The 27,258-nt window shown below is 42.1% G+C and overlaps 1 protein-coding gene across 5 annotated transcripts in view; it reads right to left on the bottom strand.

Annotated features, from left to right (window-relative positions):
• LOC131468115 (neuron navigator 1-like) overlaps window positions 1-23,590 on the bottom strand; it is an 85,343-nt gene extending 61,753 nt beyond the window's left edge. For 4 of the 5 annotated variants that reach the window (XM_058642025.1, XM_058642023.1, XM_058642022.1 and 1 more), the window contains exons 1-4: window positions 23,456-23,590; window positions 18,002-18,667; window positions 17,265-17,356; window positions 6,580-7,374 (exon numbers count right to left, since the gene is read on the bottom strand). In XM_058642025.1, the coding sequence (XP_058498008.1) occupies window positions 6,580-7,374; window positions 17,265-17,356; window positions 18,002-18,660 (1,546 nt within the window). In that variant the 5' untranslated portion in view covers window positions 18,661-18,667; window positions 23,456-23,590. Of the gene's footprint in view, window positions 1-6,579; window positions 7,375-7,603; window positions 7,838-17,264; window positions 17,357-18,001; window positions 18,668-23,455 lie in introns of those variants that run through there. The other variant, XM_058642026.1, reaches the window with a different exon arrangement.
• Window positions 23,591-27,258: the final 3,668 nt, after the last annotated feature.

Here is a 27,258-nt window from a genome sequence, read left to right on the forward strand (position 1 = left end):
TATGGGGTTTGGTGTGGGTGAATTGTTTTTACACACTTCAGTTTTCCTGTCGTAAAACTCTGTCAAACATTGAGATAAAGACATGAAAATACTTCTAAGATATTTCAGACTTTAGATTAGTGGTTTTTTTTCCCCTCGTATCTCTCGGCACAGTCGGAGCTGAATGTGTGTCAAACACAAAACTGTGTGTCTTTAAAGCTCCAGTGCTTTGTTGTTATTTTCTGCAGAGCTGTTCACTTCTCTTGAACAGGCTGCTGTGTGTGTGTGTGTGTGTGTGTGTGTGTCTGTCGGGGTTTATTGTTGCACAGACAGCTGACGAGTCACATGCCCACACACGCTAACACAAAGCCGCCGCTAACGTCACGAGCCTTCATGTGTCACATCTCCAGCTCGACACCATCTCCTCTCTCCTAAACTAAATCTCTTCCCTTCATCTGACCCCAGATGTCGCTCCTGCCTCTCGTCTGTGACTCCAGCTCCTTCTTCTTCTTCTTCTTCTTTGTGGCTGCTCCTTTCAGCGGTGACTGATCTGTGATTAGCGAAGCTGCCGCTGAATCTTCTCATTATCGTCATGTGAGGAATAATCTGGAGTCTGCCCCCATGCTGGGAGAGGCCACTGCTTTAGGGACTTTGCCCTCCTCACCCTCCTCACCCACGCTCCTCATTATGGAGCTGTACGGGACAGTAGTGGAGGAGGAGGGAGGAGGGAAGGGGGTGAGGACTCATTAGATGGAGACATCTGAGGTTCAGTGCATCGATGTTTGAGTTACAAGGTGCTGTTAAAGCTCGAGTCTGGAATTTGTTTCTGAAACACATCATGTCCTGATATTAGCTGATGAAGAAACAAGCTAGCGGCTTCACAGACTCGTTAAAACACACAAACAAGATGAAAAACTAAGAGATGATAGCAGACTAACAGACTTTCCACACTGTAGGGGGCGGAGCTTTAACCAGGTGGGAGTGGGTGGGATGTATCAGCAGCAGGAAGTGAGTTTCAAAGCTTATCTATTCAACATTTGATCCGTCAATGGAAAAATGGCGAGAGATTGAATTAAACACACATGCGATCGTGATGAGCACAACACTCAGTTTTACGTTGCTGATTCAACATATATTTATATATGTATATTATATAATGCCGCAGTGGAGAGCAGACTCACACACACACACACACACACACACATACATCAAGCTACTCCTAGAATCCAGTGAGAGAAAAACTGCTCGTCACTGAGTGGATACACTGAAAAATGTGTAAAGTTCTTAAATACAGATGGTTTTCCTGCCTGTGTGTATATATATATATATATATATATATATATATATAAATATATATAGATAGATATATCTATGTCCAGTCTTGGGTTGTTAGTGTACGTCTCAATTACATCTCGTTGGTTTTCTCCATTATCTGCCCATTACTGCAGCCTGATCCATTTGCCTCAGGAAGTAAGAACTCCCGTCACTCATTTTCTGAGTCGACGAGAGGTTTTTGATCGTCGGCCAGAAATACTGCAAACATCCAAGGTCGAGTCAACGTGAGCAACAACAAGACAACAACAGTTCTGCAGCACCGAGAAATACTTTTCAACAGAAACAGAATGTTCCCTTAGTGTGAGGTTTGAAGAAAAACCTGTGATAATAAGTGATAAACGCATCACATCTGATCCTGCACACGCGCTCCACATTTCATTAAAATCAGACATTTTTATTTGTCTTAACAATCAAATCATTTTTTAACCTAACCCAGTTTAGAGACAGTGAAACAATATCTCTTGGACTTTATTTTTATTTAAAATGCAAAAATGAGCGTGGATTTTTCAGAGTTTGGTCTCCACGTGGTTTTACAGAGGGTTTTGTCGTCAGTAAAATCAGACGTGAAATTCCACCACGTGTCGTCTCGTCTTTCTTCCCGACGCCGTCATTTCTGCCGCTTTCCTCGTGTGTCGTCAACCTCACAAAGAGACTCATCTGATTGGTCTTATTCTTCTTCTCTTGTGATCGCTCCTCCTACTTGTTGACGTAGACGTTTGTTTCAGTAAATTTAGTAGATCGTTTTTGTCACGTCAACCTCGTGTTCATTTGACTTAACGTCTCATTTTCCCTCCGTGAGATTACCGCCGGGATTCAAACACCAAAGCTCCGGAGCAGCATCTTCATATACGATAACCCGGCGTTATCTGGGTTCAATGTGTGCAGGAAGTGGACGAGCAGAAGGTGGTGATCGTGTATGTGAAAGGGAAGGAAGCGGGGAGCGATTCGTCGGACGCTCATAATCCATCTTCCTATGACAGAGAGCAGGAACCAATTAGCTGCAGGTCCCATCGGAAATGGACGAGCTGATACGATAAAGGATGAGCGCGGATGGACAGCTGCAAGCTACAATTAACCTCCCCCCCAAACACACACATACACACACGCGCGACAGACTGACAGGTTGTGTTGGACGTCGCTCACTCGGGACGTCGTACGGAAATGTAGGTCAGAGCTGTTACCTGCGCTTTACTCCACTCTTCTCCTCTTTCTTTCTTCTCTGTGATGTAGGAGTGGTCAGCAACATCGCAGCAAGAAGTAGAACAAGGTCACACACACACACATACACGCACTCGTAGATCATGTACAGTAAACACACACACACACACACACACACAGCAGCAGAGAGACAAGGTCACACACACACACTGAGATCCACAGGAGGCCTCACGATGAGAGGAAAACCAGAGAGAGATGAATAATTTGAGTAGAAAGACAGAAGAGCACGTTTCTCTGAGGACATCTGTAAACACACACACACACACACACACACACACACACACACACAGACAGAGTCTGGTTTACAGGGTTTTTAAAGCCCTTTTTGGGATGGGATTAGTTTAACGTGATGAGACGTGAAGGTAAAGTCATTATTACCAGAGATTATCAGTGACTTCAGTCCCGTCAGAATGAGTCATGTCAGTGAAGATGACTGTCGCTTTTACCTGGGGTAAAAAGGTTCAATTACCCCAGAACAATTACCCCAGGTAATGCTAACCCATGCGAACAGAGGAGCAGTAAACATCTACAGTTGTCCACAGATTTTCAAGCATGGCCATAGACGCCTAAGGAGTCGGTGTTGGCCGAGGAGGCAAGGAGCAGCGGTGGTGGCACCGGTGCCGGTTCAGGGATCACCGGGTTGACTACTCCCTTGCCCTCCCGTGTCTGGGCTCTTGTTGGCGCCCCAGGGTAAGAGAAGACGTGCCTTCTCTCAGAGTGCACGTTAGTCTGACTAAAATGAACTCTTAGTCAGACTTAACATACCTAGAATTATCCTGTTTTCTTTTCCCCTGCAAATTTACATTATAGATGTCAAGTGATAAAATCACATGACTCCACCTCCCCAAACAACCGTAACCTCAAATATAATGAAATTCCACCTGCACGGCAAGCACTGTTGCCTCACAGCAAGAAGATCACCGGTTTGTACCGCTTTCTGTGTGCAGGGTTCCCACACCTTGGTGGACATCCAATTCAAGGACTTTTCAAGGACATTCCAGGACCAATTTCCTCAAATTCAAAGACGGAATGTGCGGACACAGCTTAGTCCGACTAAGTGTACATGATGCAGGAGTAATCAGACTATGAATCACATTATCCAGGTATGTTAGTCCGACTAAGTGTACATGATGCAGGAGTAATCAGACTACGAATCACATTATCCTGGTATCGTAGTCCGACTAAGTGTATATATGCAGGACTATGAATCACATTATCCAGGTATGTTAGTCCGACTAAGTGTGCATGATGCAGGACTATGAATCACATCATCCAGGTATGTTAGTCCGACTAAGTGTGAATGATGCAGGAGTAATCAGACTATGAATTACATTATCCAGGTATCGTAGTCCGACTAAGTGTATATATGCAGGACTATGAATCACATCATCCAGGTATGTTAGTCCGACTACGTGTGCATGATGCAGGATTATGAATCACATTATATGCAGGCATAATTGGACTATGAATTGCATTATCAAAGTATGTTAGTCTGACTAAGAGTATACATGATGCAAGATTAACCGGACTATGAATCGCATTATCCAGGTATGTTAGTCCAAGATTAGCTTGATTACTAGTCTGACTAACATGTTCACATTGAGAAAACTGAATTATTGTCTTAGTCTGACTAAAATCAGACTTTTAACATGAATGTAAACACACTGAGTGACTAAGACTTTGGCTTAACCACTGTGTTTGTGTCACAATTAGCTACCTGCTCAGGCCAACACCCCCCTCCCACAGATTCTCCTCCAACAAGTTGCCCCCGGTAACAAGCGGAGGAGGGGGATGAGGGGGGCTCAGGGTGGTGGGGGGGTGGTGGGGTTAAGTTGGATCGTGACCATCTGTCAGTGGTCCAAAGATCAATGGAACTAAAGAGGAGGAGGAGGGACGGGGTGGAGTGATGCTAAATATGTGGTTCACCATGACACACACACACACACACAGGTCTTTGTTAACAGATGACTGACTCTGACGTTTCTCTGACTGCACTCTTGATATCACACATTATTATATATCGTTCAAACTTTTGATGGCACAATACGAGCCATAGTGACATCACAGGGTCATGTGATGTTATTAAATAAACAACATTGTTCTGCATGGAATAGTCTCACGTCAGCGGCAGACAGAGAGACAGTGCACAGTGTCCACAATGCCGCGAGTAATTATGACTCCACGTTTGTCCTGCATAAGGATTCCAAGGACCTGTGGGAACCCTGGTAGTCTATGATGAAAATAATACTCCTGTGGATCCAGCAGAAGTTTGGAAATTTAGATTTTCATGTCAGTGTTTTTACATTGTTGCCTCATAGCAAGAATATCCCCGGTTCGTATCCCTTTCTGTGTGCAGGTTTCCCATACCTTGGTTGACATCAAATTCAAGGACTTTTCAAGGATTTTCCAGCACCAATTACCTCAATCTCAAAGACAGAATGTGCTGACACATCCGTAATCGGACTCTGACTCGCATTATCTAGGTATGTTAGTCCGACTAAGCATATACATGATGTAGGAGTAATCGGACTATGACTCGCATTATCTAGGTATGTAAGTCCGACTAAGCATATCCATGATGTAGGAGTAATCGGACTATGACTCGCATTATCCAGGTATGTTAGTCCGACTAAGCGTATACATGATTCAGGAGTAATCAGACTATGAATCACATTATCCAGGTATGTTAGTCAGACTAAGCATATACATGATGCAGGAGTAATCGAACTATGAATCACATTATCCAGGTATGTAAGTCAGACTAAGACTAGCTTGATTATAAGTCAGACTAAAATCACACTTTTAACTGTGTGATTAAGACTTTGGCTTCACTGATGTGTTTGTGACTTGAAATGAAAAGAAAAAAGAGGGAGATATTGAATGGGTGAATGTGTAACTAGCTCACTGAGGCAGTGGGTCAGACGAGACGAGGACAGGTCAGTCCAGCGCCGGATAATGAGTCAACAACAAAACAATGTCAGGCCTGTGGAAACGCTTACACACACACACACACACACACGCACAAGCACTGAGCAACATAAATCACATTCAGCTCATATGAATGAAGTACATTCGTCACACACCAGTGTGAGCAGGGAGATATTTGCCACCTACAGAGACGCAGCTCTCGCCACAGTGACGCGAAAGACACACTGACATTAAAACGCTCGGCTGCTGCAAACGAGACTCAAGTCATTTAAAATTCACTGCTGAGGCTGGAGGGAAAGATCTGGGTGTGGAGAAGACACTGTTGACATGTTATTCCTCGGTGATGTACAGTAGGACTCTACAAGATCAATAAAGGTTTAATATATATATATATATATATATATATAAATATCGATGTTGATGCACTGTGCCCAGTCTCAGATTTGTTTTTCTGTCTTTTGAGACGTGTCAAAGCCAAAATTAAAAGGTTTCTTCAAAAGCTAAATGTCATTTTTTTTGATTATTGGACATGTGAGAATTTTCCAGGTTCAAAAATGTGAATATTCTCTAATTTCTTTGCTCAAATTGAGCTAAGAAATGACTAAAACTGAATAATTTGGTTTGTGGACATGAGGATGAACCTTAAAAACCAGTTTGAGTTAAAATTTACAGTCTAGAAGTGCATCAGGCCTTCCGGAGTACATACTGCATGGTCCAGCAGGAACCTAAGATCAAGTTTGGATGCTCTCTTGACCCATCAGAGGAATACATTGAACTGGAACAAGTAAAGAATACCTCATTAACCATCATTTAAGAAAATAAATCACTAAAACTGAATAATAACACTTGAGAACATCGTCATTTCAAGGTTTGGGGAAACACCGATAAAAATGTTCCGTCATTTTGTGGCATTTTACACTTGATTTCATCAAACGATGAAATCAAGTGTAAAAATAATCAATTTGGACACACACAAGCTTCACTGTCCTCCTGAGTGGACAATCACGACACCGACATTAGCCAACGTCCATCTGAAAGTGTCACTCGGAACTCGATTTCGGGGCTAACTCACACTAGCACCATAACAAACGAAAGGTTTTCTGTAAATCTGGGACTCACCGAGCATCTGGCTGAAGAGCAGCTGCTCCAGGTCTCCCAGAACCGTCACCACCAACTCTGGGTCCACCTTCAGAAAGCTCTTGTCGTCCTCTGCCTCCATCCCTTTCCTGTCTTTCTTCTCCTCTGTTGACAGAGACGCAGATCTGACCTTGTCCCCCGGTTTCCTCCCGGTATTCCCAGCTCCGTTGGAGTGAGTCTTGGTCGGGTGGTCCTCCATGTCCGTGCTCTGGTCCACCTCAGAGGCTTTGCTGATGGGTTTGACCTCAGCGTAAGGTCCCCGCGGTTTACCCGGCGCCGGAATTCGACTGGACCTCTTCCCTGTGTTGGACGTCACCGCCGGGGGGCACACGGGTTTGGGTTTTCCTTGGAAAAGAGACTGTTCTGACTTTGAAAGGGTCCGGGACAGTGGTAGTCTTTGACCCGGTTTGGTTTGGCCCGCTCTGTTGGTGCCAGCACCAGAGAGGCTTGTGCCATCGCCGCAGCGTGGAGACTGGTACAGGTGCAGCTTCTTCTCGGCATCAGTGAGCACATACAGGTTGCTGAGCGAGCGCTGCTTGCGAAGACCAGACGGGTTCAGGACCGGGATGGGGATGGACCCGGAGGACGGGCGGTAGACCTTGAGCTCTGATGCGGACGAGGGGCGCGAGGATGTCTGCGGCAGAGCGGACGGCTTGGGCATGGGCTTCCTGGAGGCCATGGCCTGCAGGTGTGAGGCGGACACGGTGGACCTGAGGTTCAGCTCTGCGGACTGAGCCGTCGCGCTAACGTCGGCCACGTTAGCCTCCAGCGTCGCTCCTGCAGACAGGAAGGAGAAAGCATGAGGGACACAAACACAGCAGAGGGAGAGACGAGGGAGGACAGAGAAGAAAGGGAGACAGACAGACCCCCCCCCCCCCCCCGACACAGCAGCAGCAGTGTGGATTGTTCCAGTGTGTCCAGACTCCCCGTTGTTCCACACTGTGGGTTCACCCCACCACGAGTGGGTGAAGCTGCAGCAGACAACCGTCACAGCATCTTTACTCACTGCTGCTGATCCATGGACGAGCAGATGAGTGTCCACAGCCTCTGGATCCACAGCAGAGTCTCCACTGATCCACCGCAGCAGCTCGGGGATCGAACACCACCCTGACTACAGCGTCCTGCTCCTCCTCACACTGATCCCCCGCGCTGTATTTCCTCTCTGGACGAGAAGCAGCAGTCGACTGACTGACTGTCAGAGGAACAGCAGCAGCAGCAACACACACTCCTCCCTCTGTGTATGTGTGTGTGTGTCACTGCTTTGCTCATTCACCCTCCTCCTCCCTCCTCTTTCCTTCCCTCCCTCTCTCTCTTGTTGTTGCTCTCTCTCTCTCTCTCTCTCTCTCTCTCTCTCTCTCCTCCCACTGGCTGATTCACCCGCCACTCGCTCTCTCTCTCTCTATCTCTATCTCTCTCTTTCTGACACGCGCTGCAGATGCTGTGTTTTTTGCTGCACACACACACCAGTGTAAACGTTAGGGTTCAACAATAAATTACCGTCATTTTATTATAAAGAAAGAAAGAAAGAAACCCTCTCATGGTCACATGAAGAACATTAACCAACATTAACCAGCTTTTATAACCTACATTAACTAGTGTTAATAACCAACATTCACCAGCTTTAATAACCTACATTTACTAGTGGTAATAACCAATAATAACCAGCTTTAATAACCTACATTAACTAGTGGTAATAACCAACAATAACTATTGTTAATTACCAACAGTAATCAGTGTTTATAACCAACATTAACCAGCGTTAATAACCAACATTAACTATTGTTAATAACCAACATTAACTAGTGTTAATAACCAACATTAACCAACATTAACCAGCGTTAATAACCAACATTAAACAGCATTAATAACAAAACATTAACCAGCATTAACTAACCTTCATCAGCAATAACAACAACATTAACCAGAATTCATCAACAATAACCACCGGCTCATTCACACGCAGGGTGACTAGTGAGTCACTAACTCGAATCACTAAACTAAACTCTAAACCATCTCTCCTTTTTACCTTCCAGCCTTCCTTCCTCATCACCATCCTTGTTTCCTCCATAGAAATGAGTGAGACTGTTTTTAAACTCTGATTTAAACAGTTTTCACGTCTATAAGATAAAACATTCAGAGCTTTTTAAAGTTCTCAGTATCTACATTAAGTTTATTAACATTACATTAATATTGATTCACCATCATTTTTACAGCAGTTATTGTTTCGACGGCCTCACAGAGCTGAAGCAGAGACAGAGAAACATCACAGCGTGTGTTTTTATTTCCATTAGCTGCTGCCGTCATCATCTGAGCAGGAAGTGAATTTTAAGTCCATTATAAGTCATTAATAATCAATATCTGCACAGTTAGTGTATGTTACTCTGTGCCTCTCTCAGCGTCAGCGCCTGCAGCCGTGATGATCTTATCACAACTCAAACTGTTCCTGCACTTTTCTCCACTTTCTGGAGCATTTGCATAAATCGGTTAAACTGGTGAAAAACAGACGACGCCCTGAGTCAACAGAGAGTTTAGTGGCCTCGTACGTCTCCTCTGAAGGTAACCAGTTTGTAGTTTGTTTCTTTACAGAACTACTAAATGTGTTTTAGCGACATCTCTATCTGTCAAATCTGTTAAACGTCAGCGGGGGAAGGGCGGCAACAAAAGTCTCACCTAAGAAAATCTACGTCAGCTAAAGACTACAATATCTTAACATTTCACTGTTAGACAGACTTTTTCAACAGAAAACTGGAGTTTGTAAAGCACTCACTCTCCCACACCAAACCCCATAGAGAAATCATTGATTTTACATCACGGCAACACAGGAGTTTTTGATCCACTGCTGCCTCCATCGGTAAGTTCAAATGTGTTGTTTTGTAAATTCGGCATCTTAATTTCTTCATTCACATTTACCTCAATGACACAAAGTGACCACACGAGGCAGCAGTAGACCAGCAGCTCCTGTGTCCCCACATGCTAAAATCGATTCGTTTTTCTATGGACTTTGGTGTGGGAGACAAGAGCTTACAAAATTCTGTTTCCTGTTGGAAAACCTAGTCTAACAGTGAGATAAAGACATCAACGTACTCTTAAGATATTATAGATTTATGATGGTGGAAGTTTTTGGTCACTTTGTTAACTGCTCACTCTCTTGTACCAAACCCCATAGAGAAAATCATCGATTTTACATCACAGCACACAGGAGTTGTTGATCCACTGCTGCCGTCAACAATGAGTTCAAATTAATTATTTTGTAAATTCTGCATCTTAAATTAGTCATTCAAATATACCTCAGTGACACAAAGTGACCACACAAGGCAGCAGTGGACCAGCAGCTCCTGTGTCACCTGCAAGCTAAAATCACTGATTTTCTCTATGGGGTTTGGTGTGGGAGAGTGAGTGTTTTACAAACTTCAGTTTCTTGTTGGAAAAGTGTGTCTAACAGTGAGATAAAGACGTGAACACGGGTTCATATTCCAACAGTAACCAAACTGGCGCCACATGAACCTGAAAAAGGACAAAGACGCACATTAAGGGACTCACACACACACTCACACACACTCATGTACATGAGCTCTTTTATTGTGTAAGTGCATGGGAAAGGTAAAGCCATTAATTTGAAGCAGCTCCCTCTAATAAAGTAATAAAGGGCCAATGTTAGGGCGGTTGTGCCACACGGAGCTCGTAGCTGCACGGTGACAGTTATGGAGGCTCGGGGGGGTGTGACAGGGTTACCAGGGGGGTGAGGGTGTAAATTAAAGCTAATAGCTGCTCTTACGCGTCCCTGATGAGGGATTAAGGTGAGTGGAAAGGAGAGTGGCAGCGGACAAGGCGAGTCTGTGCGGCGACGCAGAGACGAGGACACGCACACACAGACACACAGACGCACACGCAGACACACACACATGCAAGACACACACACGCAGACACGCGGCCCTGAAGAGAGCGACGACGGCGGCGAAACACAGTCACGTGATTGTGCTCCACAGTCTGATTACTGTGATATATGACTGATGTAAACACACACACACACACACAGAGACATCTGACCTGACATCAGACAAGTGTGTGTGTGTGTGTGTGTTCATTTTTCACACCTTTTTAGGAGCTTTTTCTGTCGTAAACACCGACCTTCAGAGGACTGTAAGTCCTCATGGAGACCAAAATCTGGTCCTGGTGTGTGTGTGTGTGTGTGTGTGTGTGTTGTGACGACAAGCAAACACAGCTCCAGATTCACAGAGACACTTTTAAGTTAAGGTGAGTAAAGTTGAGAGTGAGACAGAGAGAGACAGACAGACAGAAAAGGAGGTGTGTCTCAGTCAGTACTCTACAGAGTATATTTGCTCTCACATCTTTTAACAGCTGGAACAAAATCATCACTGTGTGTGAGCAGTTATGTACACACATACACACACGCACGCGCACACACACACACACACACACACTGCGGTGCATCGTGTTTCCAGCGTCAGAAGGAAAAGTACTGTGAGAGAAGAGGAACACTGTGTTTGAACTGAGTCTATTAGCACAAATTAAACTTAAAGGGACATTGCGTGGTTTTTTTGAAGTGTGTTACTGAAGCACAGAGGTTTGCTTTCAGTGAGGACGTGGCTGCTGCGATCACAGCGACGTGAGAGGAAAAACAGAATTCAAACGCCTTAAAAATAGACTAAGTTTAAGTCTACGACATCTGAAGAACATGTTCACGTCTTTATCTCACTGTTAGACATGGAAACTGAAGTTTGTAAACCACTCACTCTCCCACACCAAACCCCATAGAGAAAATCAGTGATTTTAGCTGGAGCTGCTGGTCTGTTGCTGCCTCGTGTGGTCACTTTGTGTCACTGAGGTGAATCTGAACGAAGGATTTTTAATGCAGAATTTGCAAAACAACACATCTTAAGTTACTGGTGGAGGCAGCAGTGGGTCAACAACTCCTGTGTGCTGTGACGTTAAAATCGATGATTTTCTCTATGGGGTTTGGTGTGGGAGAGTGAGAGCGGCTTACAAGTGGTTAAAATCAGTGTTTTCAAAACTCTTACAAATGACCTGAGCTTTAAGCTTTAAATATATTTGTTACGCAGATGGTGGTCTGTGTTGTCACATTTTTTATTGTGAGTAATTAGCATTAGCATCATTAGCATCACTCGCGGCCTGTCACGATGAGACAAGCGTGAACAGAGGGAGCGAGAAGAAGATGACGACTGAGAGAAGATGAAGGGAAAAAGGTCAGCGGAGGCGACATGAGAGTGACAACATGAATCTGGAATAATAACAGAGAGAAGAAGACGACGAGGAAAGTGAAAGAGGAGGAGGAGGAGGAGGAGGAGGAAGGATCTGTGTGTGCGTGCCAGAGGAGCAGAGGATGTAAGACAGAGAGGGGAAATCCTGCCTGCCCATACACACACACACACACACACACACACTGACATGACTCTTTATGTCCTGTTTACACACACACACACACACTGACTCGTGTACTGTATGTATCAGTGAGTGAATGAATGAATGAATAGCTCAGCTGATGAGTCACACTCTGTGGTATTCAGAGGAGATCGATGACAACAGAGTGAGTGTTTCACTGAATTCTCTCAGGGTGACTCACATGGAAGTAAAAAAAGTTAAATAAAGACAAATAACATTGAATAAACATTCTTATAATAAAAAATTATTATTTTTTACTTTATTTTTACATTGATTTCCCTGTTCTTGACATTTTTGGATTATTTGGCGTCATCAATATGCTTTTATTTTGAAATATATATTATTCCATATCAAAACAAGCACTTTTACTTTGAAATTCTGTGAAAGAGCATCATGAATTTCTTAATTGTGATATCAGGACAGAATATTGTGTTAAAATTATAGCTCATATTGTTCAGCCACTACTGAACAGTAACTACAACTACTCATAACAATAATAATAATTGTTTTTTTAATTGTATTTTTTGACCTATTGACAATAGTAGTAATACTTTTTAATAATAATTTTAAATGTAATAATGTGGCTCGTTTTTTGGGCATTGTAAATTTTCATTGAAATATAAATGGTCTGTGTTTCTAAAGAGCTTTTCTAGCCTCAAAGCTACAGTTTTACCATTCATCCATTCACACACATTCATTCACTCATACACAGTGTACACAAGAGGAGACAGGGGGATCGAACCCCCGACCTTGTGGATGAGAGACGACCTTCTCTTTTCTCCCCCGATCCACTGCTGTAATATTAACTCACTATTCATGTTCAGTATTTTGTGTTTTTTTTTTTAAGGGACCGCTCTTTGCAGACGCTCCCTTACACTGTTGACATTCACAGCACACGTCCTCCTCCCAGGAGTATCCCACAATGCTGTGCTGCACTGGCTGGTTGCTAGGTTACAGCGTGCGGTGTGCACACAGTGCTGCGTTGATGGAAATGTCCAGGTCAGTGTGTGTGTGTGTGTGTGCGTGTGTGCGTGTTTGTTTGCTGCTGTCAGCTAAAAAAAACTGATGATTAAAATATAAAGTGGTTATTATTAAAAATTTAATTAAATGTACATATATATATATATGTACATATATATATATATATATATACAGTACACTGAGTGTAAATGTGTGTGTGTATTTGCTCATACTCTGGAATGTGAGTGTGGGGTTGGTTTCATGGATTATTAATCTCACTGATACATTTCTGTGTGTGTGTGTGTGTGTGTGTGTGTGTCTCTTCCACACATGACTGACTTCATAGCTCGACTCCCTGACTTGGGATTCACCTCACAGGTCAAAGCGAATGTTATGGGTGTGTGAGTACATTCATTCATTCATTCATTCAAACCTCCTTCATTCTCTCACATTCTGTCTTTCTAACACGGAGTGAAAATGAATGAACGTAAACGTGTTTTATTTCTTTAAAAAAAGGCGGTAAATGCACTTGAAAAAGAGGAAGTGAAGATTTTAAAACTGTTTTCTTTCATTTCATCGTGTTTGACGTCACAAACGTCTCCGTAAACAATCAACTTGATGTAAAACAAATAATTGATTTAATCTTCTGGTTTGATCAAAGATGCCAATGTGGAAGTGAGAATATCATGAATGTCCACCGGGGGGCGAGTCCGAAACTAAAGATCCACATCAGGATCGCCCAAAGACAAAATCGCACAAAGACATTGTTTGTTTTTAATTCTCCAATTTTTGATTCTCAATTGAATAATGGAAAGAATCAAAGAATGATACAGAAATTAAACTTTAAAAAGTCAAATCTGGTCTGTTTTGAAGTTACAGTTGATTAAAACTGCAGTTTGAGTTTTAATTCTTATAGAAAATAAAGAAAAGTCACAAACAAAACATGAAACTACTGAACTATTCCGGTGTAATTTGATGATGTTCATGTAGAGACAGTATGGAAGTATCTCACTCACCCTCTGATGGCCGCTCAGGTGAAAAACATGCTTTTATTCTTTGTATTGAGACATAGAGCCAGTGGCACCAGTGTTATCACTGCTGATAGTATTGCAGCACCGTTTTTTGCCTTGTTTTTGTATGAATGTACAGTAACATGTCATCAGCATATCGTTGAATCTTTACAGATTATTGATGTGGAGACTAAACAGGAGGGAGCCCAGTATTGAACCTTGTGGGACAGATTCTAAATAAAATACAACAAACCTTCGTAAACAAACATTAAACTACATCAATTATTTAGTGAAATGTGTGTTTTTCACTCTTAAAGACAGTGAGCGGCTGCAGATTCACTCACTCACGCACACACTCACTCACACACACACACGCACACACACTCACTGGCTGGGCTTGGTTGGTTTTTGTGGTGAAGAGCAGAACCTTCATTAAAGTGCAGCTCACGGCTGCTTCTCTCTGCTGTCATTGATATAAATGGTCTGAGAAAAAAACACCTGCCAAGATAACACAATAAAAAACACAATAAAAACACAATAAAAAGCTGCAGCCTCCAAAAAAACGTGATGATAATAAAAAACCCACGGCCTTCACACGGAGACGAGTTACGGCCTTACTGATTTATTCGCTGGTATTAAAGTGAATGAGTGTCACAGAATAATGAGCTGGAAAGTGGCTCAAACCACGGAACCAGAACTTTACCTGAACCATCTTTTACTTTTGTTGTTATTAAAATGACGAAACTTTGCTTCATTTAAATAAAAATACATTAAAATGTCGATATTTTAATCAACAAATGAAGACGATGTAACGTAAACTCCGGGCGTCACTACTGCACGTCTCCTCACGGTGGCGTCACAAACACTGACGGAATATAAAAGAAAGAAAAGAAAAGAGGTCATAACTAAGTGTAGTTTTAAGGAAAAAATAACATTTCTGTGATCCAAAAACACCAGTTCTGTCGGGATCATTAAAATATTGATAAAAAACTAAAGCTTAAATGTTAGAAAAGCTTAAGGCTAAGCTAAATGGTCTACATGGAATGAATGTAAGTTAATGCAACGGGCGTCTGGTCCCCATGAGGTTTAAGGGCTTTTTAAGGGAGTTAAGACCTGGTTTTAGGGTTAGGGTAAGGCACTTAATTGTGATTGTTAAGGTAAGGGTAACTAGGGAATGTATTATATCAATGAGGTAGAAAAAACAGTTTGTGTGTGTGTGTAGGTCAATAATCAGGCTTCTACTGTAAATGACACGCTGACATGATCCCTCCTCCTCCTCCTCCTCCTCCTCCTCCAGCTTCACTGACCTAAAAACTCCTGGTCATGGTTTGGCCTCAGCCTCTGTTGTCAGCCTGAGTTTAGAGAAGTGGACGTCACTCAGAGACGACGCAGAAGAAGATCACATCCAGGATTATTTCTCCTCTTTAAGGTCCAGTTTATCACATTTAAAAAATCCAGTCTGATGTCACGTGTCAGGGATTAGCAGATTAGAGGAGGGAAAAGGTGCAGATTGAACCTTTTTTAAAGGTTTTTCTTTTAGGAGCAGCTGTTTGTGCAGCTCTTTAAAGACTCGGACTATGAACCATGTAATTGTTCCTGTAACAGTTCAGTGAAGTGAGCGCGAGGCTGCGTTTACACGGAGGCGCGGCCTCAACTGACGCCATAATAACTGTGATTTAGAGAGGAGGGGAGGAAGGGAAGGAGAGAAGGAAGCAGGGAGGGTGAGGAGAGGAGGTGAGTGGGCTGAGAGAAGGAAGAACGACAACTAACTCGTTGTATTTCAAACTGCACGACTCATCACGACAGCAACAAATCTACTCATTGGGAGGGAAGGGGGTTAGAAGTTAAGAGGAAAATGTAATGATAACTATTTGAATGTGTGTTTTTAAACTATGGAAGAGTTTAAATTAATGTTAAAAAACAAATGATTTATCAGGTATAAGAATGAAGAATGTGTGCAAATCCACCTTCTGTGGCTTTATATACCTATATGTACATTATTATATGTTGAATTTTGCAGATATTAAGTAAAAATGTGATATATTTTTATAGAAAATGGGTTTAGTCTATTAAAAAGGGCTAAAATTAAAAATGCATGTAAACTTAATCCCACTTATTCTTACAGATAAATTAATATATTACCTGTGTCAATGATCTACATTTACAAAATAAACCATAAACATACGGATGAGATTATGAATGATGATGTCACGTGGTTTATGGGTAACTGTCGTCCATATGCTCTCGTTCGTTCACGTCCAGATGAAATCAGCTGTAACTGAATCAGCTTCTACACTTTAGTCTCTGAGACCATAATGAAGACCTGGAACCATGTGGTCTTTCAATTTCACCACAGACCTCCTGACCTGAGCGCTCTCTGGAGACACGTACGTGTGTGTGTGTGTGTGTGTGTGTGTGTGTGTGACAGTAAACAGATGGTGTTTGAAAGATAAATGTGACGTGAATTGTGTATCGTTTTTCATCTGCCAGTGAGGTCTGATATCACAAATATGGACACACACACACACACACACACACACACACACACACACACATTCATAGTGAGGACCCTCACAGACATAATCCATTCCCTCACCCCTTATCTTAACCTTAACCATCACAACTTATGGTGCTTGTTCATGGGCGGGGCTTAGGAAGCTGTATGCTGATTGGCTACTGAGTTTTGGAGCGACAGTTCAATGGACAGGAAGTAGACATCCTACAAAATAATTGTAATACGAACGAAGTAATTGTGTGTGTATATATATATATATATATATATATATATATATATATGTATATATATATATATATATATATATATATATATATATATATATATGTATATATATATATATATGTATATATATATACATATATATATGTTAAAGATCATTGCAAAACAAAAAAGTGTATTTTCAAATAAATATAATACAAACACTTTTAACCTAAAACCTAAATAAATCCCTTAAAAGACGTGCGGAGCAGCTAAATTGGTTCTCACAAAGCGACAAACACACACACACACACACACACACAGGAGCAGCATGAACGTCACACACTTGAACAGCAAACACTCGTTCCTTCTTCTTCACTGACTCTTTTCAGGCTCACACAAAACAAGACCTCGCCTGACACTGTTTTTACGACTCAGTGGCCTCTGAAACTCGGCCTGACAGAGCGGAGAGTCAGCCACAGCGCCCCCATGTGTTCAGAGGAGGAGAGACACAGAGACAGAAGAGGACAGAGGCGATGAGTGGAGTTTGTGCGTCAAACCTGGCGTGAGGTCGTCGCAGCAGACTTCTATAGATCCTGACGAGCAGTCGCTGAGTTCGTCCGCGGACCATTCTCTGTCCTGCACCTGCAGCCTGTGAACACCACACACACACACACACACGCACACACACACACGCACACACACACAGACACACACCGATTACAACCAAAACTGTGAATAACTTCATGTTTTTAAAGTTTAAAGAAAAAGCAGCAGGAACAAACACAGCGACAGTGACAGCTCACTCTCCCACACCAAAGTCCATAAAGAAAATCAGTGATTTTAGCTCACAGGGACACAGGAGGTGCTGGTCTACTGCTGCCTCGTGTGGTCAGTTTGTGTCACTGAGGTTACTCTGAATGAAGAACTTAAGATGCCGAAGACACAAAATAAGACGTTTGAATTTACTGATGGAGGCAGCAGTGGGTCAACAACTCCTGTGTCTGTGATGTTAAAATCACTGATTTTCTCTATGGGGTTTGGTGTGGGAGAGTGAGTGGTTTACAAAGTGACAAACACAAAATAAATATGGCAATATAGGGGGCGGAGCTTAGATAGGATGGCCTAAACACTGACTTTGTCAGGACCAGTAGTCCTCATGGAGACCAAAACCTGGTCCTAATGAGGCAGAACCTCATTTCTGAGGAACTGGTTAAGTCTGAAATGAATGGAAGTGAATGCAGTGTCCTCAGAAGACGAGCTGGACAAACCCGTGTGTGTGTGTGTTTGTGTGTACCTGTAACTGAACGGTGCCACGGCGGCCATGTTGACTCTGGGCGTGTCCGTCTCCGTGTCCCGCTCGTCTCTCGTCTTCAACACGGCTGGCAGCGTGAACGCGATGGGCGGGGGCAGTGGCGGCAGTGGTGACGACAGAGGCCCCGGAGAGGAGGCGGAGCTACTGCTGTCCTCCGACGTCCCCATCTCCTCGTCTGACTGGCTCATGGAGCTGATGCGCCCCCTGCTGGTGAGCTCATAGCACGTGGCAGACGGGCGCAGGTTGCCGTTGATCGCCGTGGCAGAGTGAGTGGGCCGGTTTCCAGGAGGCTCCGCCCCTCCCGGGCCTGCCGTGACCTCTCTGGAGCCGTGTGGTGGACAGAGGGGCGTGGCTCCCCACGCTTGGTTCTGATTGGTGAAGGCGTTTGTGTTGTGGTTGCCATCGTGTGGCGGTGGTGGCTGCGCCGCTCGGCGGTGGCTCAGTGGGCTGCTGTAGGCGGCGCGCGACACCAGCAGGTTCCTGCAGGGGGTGCTGCAGCTGCGGCGGCACAGCGAGGGCGAGTGTGTGGGTGTGGCCGAGTGTGACGAGTCAGCGGCACGGACTGCGGGACTGCGTGGGAGGGGGATTCCAGTGGGGGGCGCCACTCGAGGGCCGGACTTCACGTTGACTCCTCCGCTCATGTTTGACCTTTGACCCAAAGAGAGAGAGAAGAAACTTTAATGTTTTACTGTGAAGACACAAAAACACAGTTATTCATTTACTGTTTTTTAATAAAGTAAATGAACTTTCTGGCCTGTGATTTCTGTCTTTTAAAGGGTCAAAGAGAATGTTGTGTGCACTCATTCATCCATTCATCCTCTCATCTTTCATCTCATGTTCTCTCTAATGCAAACTTTACCATTAAAAAACAACAAAATGACACCGTATAAACTCTACACTGTTTATTAAAAAACATGTTTTTCCAGCAGTGACCAGCAGGGGGCAGCGTCACTGGTTCGTATGTGAGACTGCTAAGAGTTGACACTTAGATCTACGTGAATAAAAGTGCAGAGATATCTGCCGCCTCTGTGCTGCCCCTACTGGTCACACGAGTGTTCTACATCTACATTTATAAAACAACCATTTCTAACAACTCCAAAAACACAAAATGACAAGAAAAAAAGTTTCCATCAGGAAAGTGAAGTTTATAAAAACCGCTCACGCTCCCACACCAAACCCCACAGAGAAAATCAGTGATTTTAACATCACAGCACACAGGAGTTGTTGATCCACTGCTTCCTCTGTCACTAAGTTCAAATGTCTTATTTTGTAAATTCGGCATCTTAAATTATTTGTTCAGATTCACCTCAGTGACACAAAGTGACCACACGAGGCAGCAGTAGACCAGCGGCTCCTGTTTCCCTGCGAGCTAAAATCACTGATTTTCTCTATGGGGTTTGGTGTGGGAGAGTGAGCAGTTTAAAAAACCTCCCGTTGGAAAAGAAGAAATAAATCTCATGGAATTAAAATAAAACTTGATGTTCTTCAGTAAACATCCGCGATATGTGAGCGTGACAGAGTGAGTCATGGTGCGAAAACCACGGGTTTCGCTTATTTTCAGTCTCACACACACACACACACACACGTCCTAAAGTAACCCATTTTCTCCACATAATGAAGTCACACACACACACACACACACAGAACAACTAACTCATTGTTAATCTGATACATTTTTAAACCAAACATAATTGGCATATTTTGACTTTTAACTCAAATAGTAGTTTCATTGTTTTCAGGCAAAGATAAATCCCCTGAAGTCCGACACACTCCACCTCAAGAGCATCACTCGAGCTCAAGATATAAATTCTATATTTTCTAAAGTGTCTTATTTGATGTTGTTATTATAGATTTAAATATGACAAAGACACAAACTCTCAGATTTAAGGCCGAGCCTCATTTGGCCTTTTTTCTCCCCTTAAATCACAGACACGTTGTTGCCAGAAAACGCTCTAATGTTAAAGTCGTCAGATTATTTGGGCCGTGCTTCTGAGTCACTGTGTGTGTGTGTGTGTGTGTGTGTGGATTACACACACACACACACACACACACAGCATGGATGAATCTTTTCCAGAGTCGCTGCAGCTTTTTGGAAAGTCACTGAACTCCGGGGAGGAAAAAAGAAAAAGAATCTCCGTGGAAACTGACGACGAAGTAAAAGACGACAAAAAAGCTCTGGAACAAACTGAAGAGATTCAGATCAGTGGAGAAGGAAATAAAGAAACGGTGAAAGAAAAAGGGATTTTTGTGACGGAACCTGCTGCAAACCTGCTGTTTTTATCATTATTATTGTTCAAAATCATACATATACACTATAGTGCAGCTAGGACAGCTTCTCTGAAGCGGTCCTCAACATTTTGAAGTGTTTCTGTGGCAATAATAATAATAATAATAATGATAATGATAATAACAAGAATAATAACAATAATAACACAGACACTTTTCTAGGTCTCTTTAGAGGTAAAGAATAAAACGAAGTTAGTGTCAGGCAGAGGAAACTGTGATCGTGCTGACGACGACTGCTTCATCACAGTGGACTCACACACACACACACACACACACACACAAGATCATTTCTCTCTCTCTTCATTCTCCCGCCCTCTCTCTCTCTGTGTCTTCATGTCTTTTCCTCTGTGATCTCATTCCTGTGAAGCTCAGGTGCAGACGATGCATGGAAATGAGCCCAGATCCCAGGAGACACACAGAGGTCACACAGAGGTCGCGCAGAGGTCGCGCAGAGGTCACGCAGAAGCTCAGCTGGTGGGAGGACTCTACGATGTGGTTTACGCGATTTTAACAACATAATCAATGCTTTTATTAACTCAACGCACAACACAAGTCCAAGTGTTTGTCGTACCAAACTGGACTAAGACCTGGCCTAAGGTCAAAGGTCAGAGCGTTGCTAGTGTCAGAGTAGCAGAGAAAACTTGCTGGAAGAAAATGCTGATGTGTTAAATCAATGAATGAGTTAATTTCATGTTCAAATCACGTCATAATTATTGATTCAAAAAGGATTTTAAAGTTCAGTGTCGCCAACGTTTTTTTCTTCATTTTAGAATCTGAATCTCTCACAGAGGAGAAATGTCAGCACATTTTAATCTGAACATAATCTGGTCTGGACGAGGCAGTGGGATTACAATCCCAGACCAGGTTTGGTCAGAACTTTCTCTCTGTGACATCAGAACAGAAAAAAACAGGACTTTGAATCGATTTCTTTGCAGATAACGTGATGTTTTTCTCTCTGTGTGTCATGTGTTCACTGTGTCATGTGTTCACTGTGTCATGTGTTCATCACAGAGGTGACTTTGTTGCCTTGTTGACACATCGACCGCTTCTCTAACGAGCTGTGAGGAGAAAAGACTCAGTATTTTAAACTTTATGGGGCAAAATGTTGTGAAATACAATCATTTATTCAATTTTTCCCTCAAATGATCAATATCTTTTACTTTTATTTATTATTATTATTATTATTATTATTATTTATTATTATTTATTTATTTATTATTTATTTTATTTTAATTGAAGAAATTGGAGCTAAAAACGTTTGATGTTTAATAAAAAATTAATAAATCAATAAAATAAACCTCAAAATATTCTGTTGTTATAAGAAAAATGAATATTGAAGCAGTTTTCAGTGACGTTGGTGTCGTACTGACCTCTGCTGGACACTGACAGTAATTGCACCACGACCTTCATTCTCTGTCCAGCTCCAAACACAAGAGACTTTTTAAAGAAAAATAAACAATAAATAATGTGAATAAAAAATAAGTAAAGACAAAGAAACGTTGTGTTTTACACACATAAACATAAACTTAAAGTTTCTGTCCAATCACAGGCTGAGCTGAGCATCAGCTGACCAGAGACATGTCCACACATGATCCATCTCACACACACACACACACACACACACACATGGTCACAGTTTATTTGTACATCATATCGCTTCAGTCGTCCTCTGTCTTCACCAGTAACACAATCTCAATGACTTTTATTACTGATTCAATTAAAAAACCAGACAAAACAAACTAACCTTAAAATAAACACAATTCAAATCTTAGTCCTGAATTTAACCAGGTAACACACACACACACACACACACACAGGTACCACCTTAACCCTTAACCTTAACCATCACAACCAAGAGCCTTACCTTAACCCTTAACCTTAACCATCACAACTAAGAGCCTTACCTTAATCTTAACCATCACAACTAAGAGCCCTACCTTAACCCTTAACCTTAACCATCACAACTAACAGCCTTACCTTAATCTTAACCATCACAACTAAAAGCCTCACCTTAATCCTGAACCTTAACCATCACAACTAAAAGCCTTACCTTAACCCTTAACCTTAACCATCACAACTAAGAGCCTTACCTTAACCCTTAACCTTAACCGTCACAACTAAGAGCCTTACCTTAACCTTAACCATCACAACTAAGAGCCTTACCTTAACCCTTAACCTTAACCATCACAACTAAGAGCCCTACCTTAACCCTTAACCTAACCATCACAACTAACAGCCTTACCTTAATCTTAACCATCACAACTAAAAGCCTCACCTTAATCCTGAACCTTAACCATCACAACTAAAAGCCTTACCTTAACCCTTAACCTTAACCATCACAACTAAGAGCCTTACCTTAACCCTTAACCTTAACCATCACAACTAAGAGCCTTACCTTAATCCTTAACCATCACAACTAAGAGCCTTACCTTAACCCTTAACCTTAACCATCACAACTAAGAGCCTTACCTTAACCCTTAACCTTAACCGTCACAACTAAGAGCCTTACCTTAACCTTAACCATCACAACTAAGAGCCTTACCTTAACCCTTAACCTTAACCATCACAACTAAGAGCCCTACCTTAACCCTTAACCTAACCATCACAACTAACAGCCTTACCTTAATCTTAACCATCACAACTAAAAGCCTCACCTTAATCCTGAACCTTAACCATCACAACTAAAAGCCTTACCTTAACCCTTAACCTTAACCATCACAACTAAGAGCCTTACCTTAACCCTTAACCTTAACCATCACAACTAAGAGCCTTATCTTAATCCTTAACCATCACAACTAAGAGCCTTACCTTAACCCTTAACCTTAACCATCACAACTAAGAGCCTTACCTTTACCCTTAACCTTAACCATCACAACTAAGAGCCTTACCTTAATCCTTAACCATCACAACTAAGAGCCTTACCTTAACCCTTAACCTTAACCATCACAACTAAGAGCCTTACCTTAACCCTTAACCCAAACCCAATTATAACCCTAACCCTAAAACCATGTCTTAACCCTGAAAAAGCTCCTTAAAGCTGTTGACACACACATAAGTGTCAACTGTTTTTTGTGTGTGTGTGTATGTGTGTGTGCGTGTGTGGTTTTGTGTGCGTGTGTGTGGTCGTGTGTGTGGTTGTGTGTGTGTTACCTGTGGTTGGGCAGCAGCAGCAGTTCTCTCTTCACTTCTTGGACGTCTCAGGAACAATGGGAGCCGTTTTCCTGGATCACTGTTGCGTCCTCAGCGCCGCCGCCCTCTCATTGGTCCACGCTGCCTCACCATTCAGGGCGTCACTAGGTTTTAAGGACAGGGGGGGCTTAGCCCCCAGGAGATGCACAGAATGTGAGCGAACGTTTAATTTCACAAACAGCTAACAAAAACTGAGAAATGGCACGTTTTGGACAGATTTAACAGAGATACTTTACTGTGCAAATGTTTTAGGCCACCATTACATTTTTAACACAGTACAACAACAAACACAGGAAGTACTGTATGTTTACAGCATTAACAACAACAACAAAAAGAAAAAAATCCACATAGTTACAGTGCCGTATTTAACCAATGCTTCTTATTCATTAAGAGCCCACATGTATTAGCCAAAACTGTATGCAAAAAAAAGATACATTTAACACAATGATTTGAATTAATAACTGATCAACAAAGAGGGTAATGCCATGACTTTCACTCACAACACAATAATTGTTTACTCCCAAATATTTTGAAGTCACACAGAATATATTTTGGGCACATATGTGACTAAAATGGTTGTAATTTTAAGCCCTGAAAAAATATAACTTAATTACATAAATTACAGTTATATTAAGGTAGTCTTGAAAATATTTGGGCCAGGCTAATTTGGCTTATACATCACTCTCTTGGCTATCTCCAATTTCCAATCATTACTCTCCTAAATAAAAGCTCAAGTTAAATAAGTCTTGTATGGTGCACTTGGACTGAAATGTTTCATATTTCATATTCATATTGAGTTCCATAAAATTCCAGGACTGTCTGCATCACAAATGACTCTATCCTGTGAAATCCTTTAGACTCACCTTTCCAGTAGAGGTTTCTCCCCTCTCACTCTCTCTGCTCCTCTGCCCTGACTCCTACAGGTCAATAGGGGTGGTGGAGTGATTATTATTATTACTACCGTATTATCATTATTATTATTATTATTATCTACATAATCATACGTGAATGAGCTGTTTCACGGTGTGCATCTGATGCTGGAGCTGATGCTCCAGAAGGAAGTCACCCCAAAGATAATATGAAGAGTGCACACCTAACTCTATAAACAACCAGGACCTTCACATTGCATTTCGGACTAACTAGCTAGCTACTGTAAGTAGCAGAGTTCTTTTGGAGCTGAAATGTAACTTTTGACCGCAAACAATAAAGGTAAGACGTGCACAGAGATATACAGCACGCATCTCATTCTGCTCCTGTACAGGGGGCTCTCGGCTACAGAGTGTGTAAGCCAGGTTTTTATTTTTCAAACAGGGAGCATTTGGCAATTACGTGGGACTTTCTGCTGTTAGCTGGGGGGCTGCAGCTAACTTATTGTTACTATCAGCAGTGATACTTACTCTCTTGAAAAAATGTCGTATATCCATTCTTGTTCACGTTCTTCTCCTAATGCTGCTCTAGTCGGTTCTGTGTGCTCCGCTCCCGGTACACACACTGCAGGTACCCAGGTACCGAGTGCAAGCTAGGTTGCAGGGAAAACGTGGACTGGATTTCAGTGTTTTGGGCGTGCTCTATATGAACAAGTGGAATGGACTCGATAACGACGCACTGACTCTGACTCTCTACCGCTTCCATAAGGGAAACTAAGATTTATGATCACATTTAAGTTAATAATAACTGGTTATATGATTATTTATCTAAACTCAAATTCTCGCCACATTATATTGAATTTGTCAGCACTTTTTTGTAAAAAAAAAAAAAAAAAAATCTTATTTTTTATAAATGAACATAAAATTATTTAGGGGGGCTTAAGAATATTTTAGGGGGGCTTTAGCCCCCCTAAAATAGGCCTAATGACGCCACTGCCATTCATCCACACAGGAAGCTGTGAAAAAAAACAACAAAAAACACACAACAGGAACGACATTTCCCGCCAATCAGAGGAGTTCTTGTGTTCATGAAGTCATTTTCAAAGAGGTGAGGAGAGTTCATGTCGTCATGAGTCACTGACTCACAGTCAAAAAAAAGTCAGGTTTTCATTCATTCACCCCATGAGTCAAAGCTCCGCCCACAAAAACACTGGAATCAGAGCTTATTTTAGAAAAATAAGTCATATGTTTTTGTAACATTAGTAATATTCATCTGTTTCCTGTGTATTTGTTAATTTTAAATACAAAGTTTTCTGAAAAACTAACACATATGAGCGAACTGAAGGCTCCACCCACTTCTCTTTCAGAATAAAAACTTGGGTTATTTTCCTCTCTGGACGTTTGGTTTGTAAACCACACCAAACCCCATAGAGAAAATCAGTGATTTAAGCTCACAGGGACACAGTCTGGTCTTCTGCTGCCTCGTGTGGTCACTAAATTTGATCAAACAGTTTCAAATGCTGACTTTATAAAATAACAGATTAGAACATACTGGTGGATCAACAACTCCTGTGTTCCTGTGATTTAAAAATCACTGATTTTCTCTGTGGGGTTTGGTGTGGGAGAGTTTCTGAGAGTGAGCCTCTGCGTCTCTGGCTGGTTCTCAGCAGCAGGGGGCGCTCACTCACCTCAACCACACTTAAAAAAAAACTGAACTATCACTTTAAGATCACTGATACACACACACACACACACACACACATACCCCACAGAGTGTATATGTCACACACACTGAGTCACACACACTCATCTGTAACGCTGACTCAGGACATGTCACACACACACACACACACACATCCTTTTATCCCACATAAGCTCTGCTGTCCTCTGTGTGTGTGTGTGTGTGTGTGTGTGTGTGTGTGTGTGTGCGTGTGTGTGTCCACCATCTCTCCATCACTCTGCTGCTGAGGACACAACTGGACATTTTTGTCCCCTTAAATCAAAATGTTGTGTTTTCTGTCAACAACAACAACAACAAACACACAAACAACAATACAAACAACACAAACACCATGACGTCCACAGGACAAAGTCAAACATGAATAAAGACGTGGTTTTTACTCACAGTGGACAGACACGAGGACACAGAGCAGCAGGTGAGTCTGTCTCTCTCCTCTCAAAGACTCTGAGTCTTCTGTCCACACACACACACACACACACAGCTGTGGGCACGCGTGTGTGTGTGTGTCACGTCATGCCGCTCTGCTGCTGCCGCAGTACGCCTGCATCCATGGCCCCGCCCCTCTCTTCCTGTCACTCCCTCCTCCCCTCGTTCTGATTCTACACTGTAAAAAACCCCACACATTTAAATGAAGTAAAATAACCCTCATTTTTGTGAGGATTAGTGTTTTTATTTTTTGCCTTAAATAAAAAAAAAATCTTATTTTCAGAAACAAATAAAAAAAACAAGATATAGATAAAAAAAATAGCAGCTTTTTGCTGAGGCTGAAAAATTCATCATTTTCAAAATCACATTTACAGTAAGTTAATCATAAAAGAGAGCTAATATAAAATGTCCATAGTCTGCAGTGATCATGTGACCACAAGATCTAAAACAGCCCGGTTATAAAATAAGTTAAATAATCTAAAATTAATTTTATAAAAATGCTTTTTGGGGAAAAAAATCTTCTGTGGCATTAAAGAAATTCTGTCCGGCTAAAATACTTTGACTGTAATGTTTCTTAAAATGACTAAAAACAGGCGACGAGTCGATTACACTGGTGAAAAATGAAGAAAGCTCCATTTAAAACAAATGAGGGGAAAATGTGATCGCCCACAAGAGACAACATGAGACCTTCTTTACTTGACCACTTTAATAAAGTTTTTTTTGCAGTAAAA

The sequence above is a fragment of the Solea solea genome, chromosome 11 (genome assembly GCF_958295425.1).
Source record: "Solea solea chromosome 11, fSolSol10.1, whole genome shotgun sequence".
NCBI classification, from domain to species: Eukaryota; Metazoa; Chordata; class Actinopteri; order Pleuronectiformes; family Soleidae; genus Solea; species Solea solea.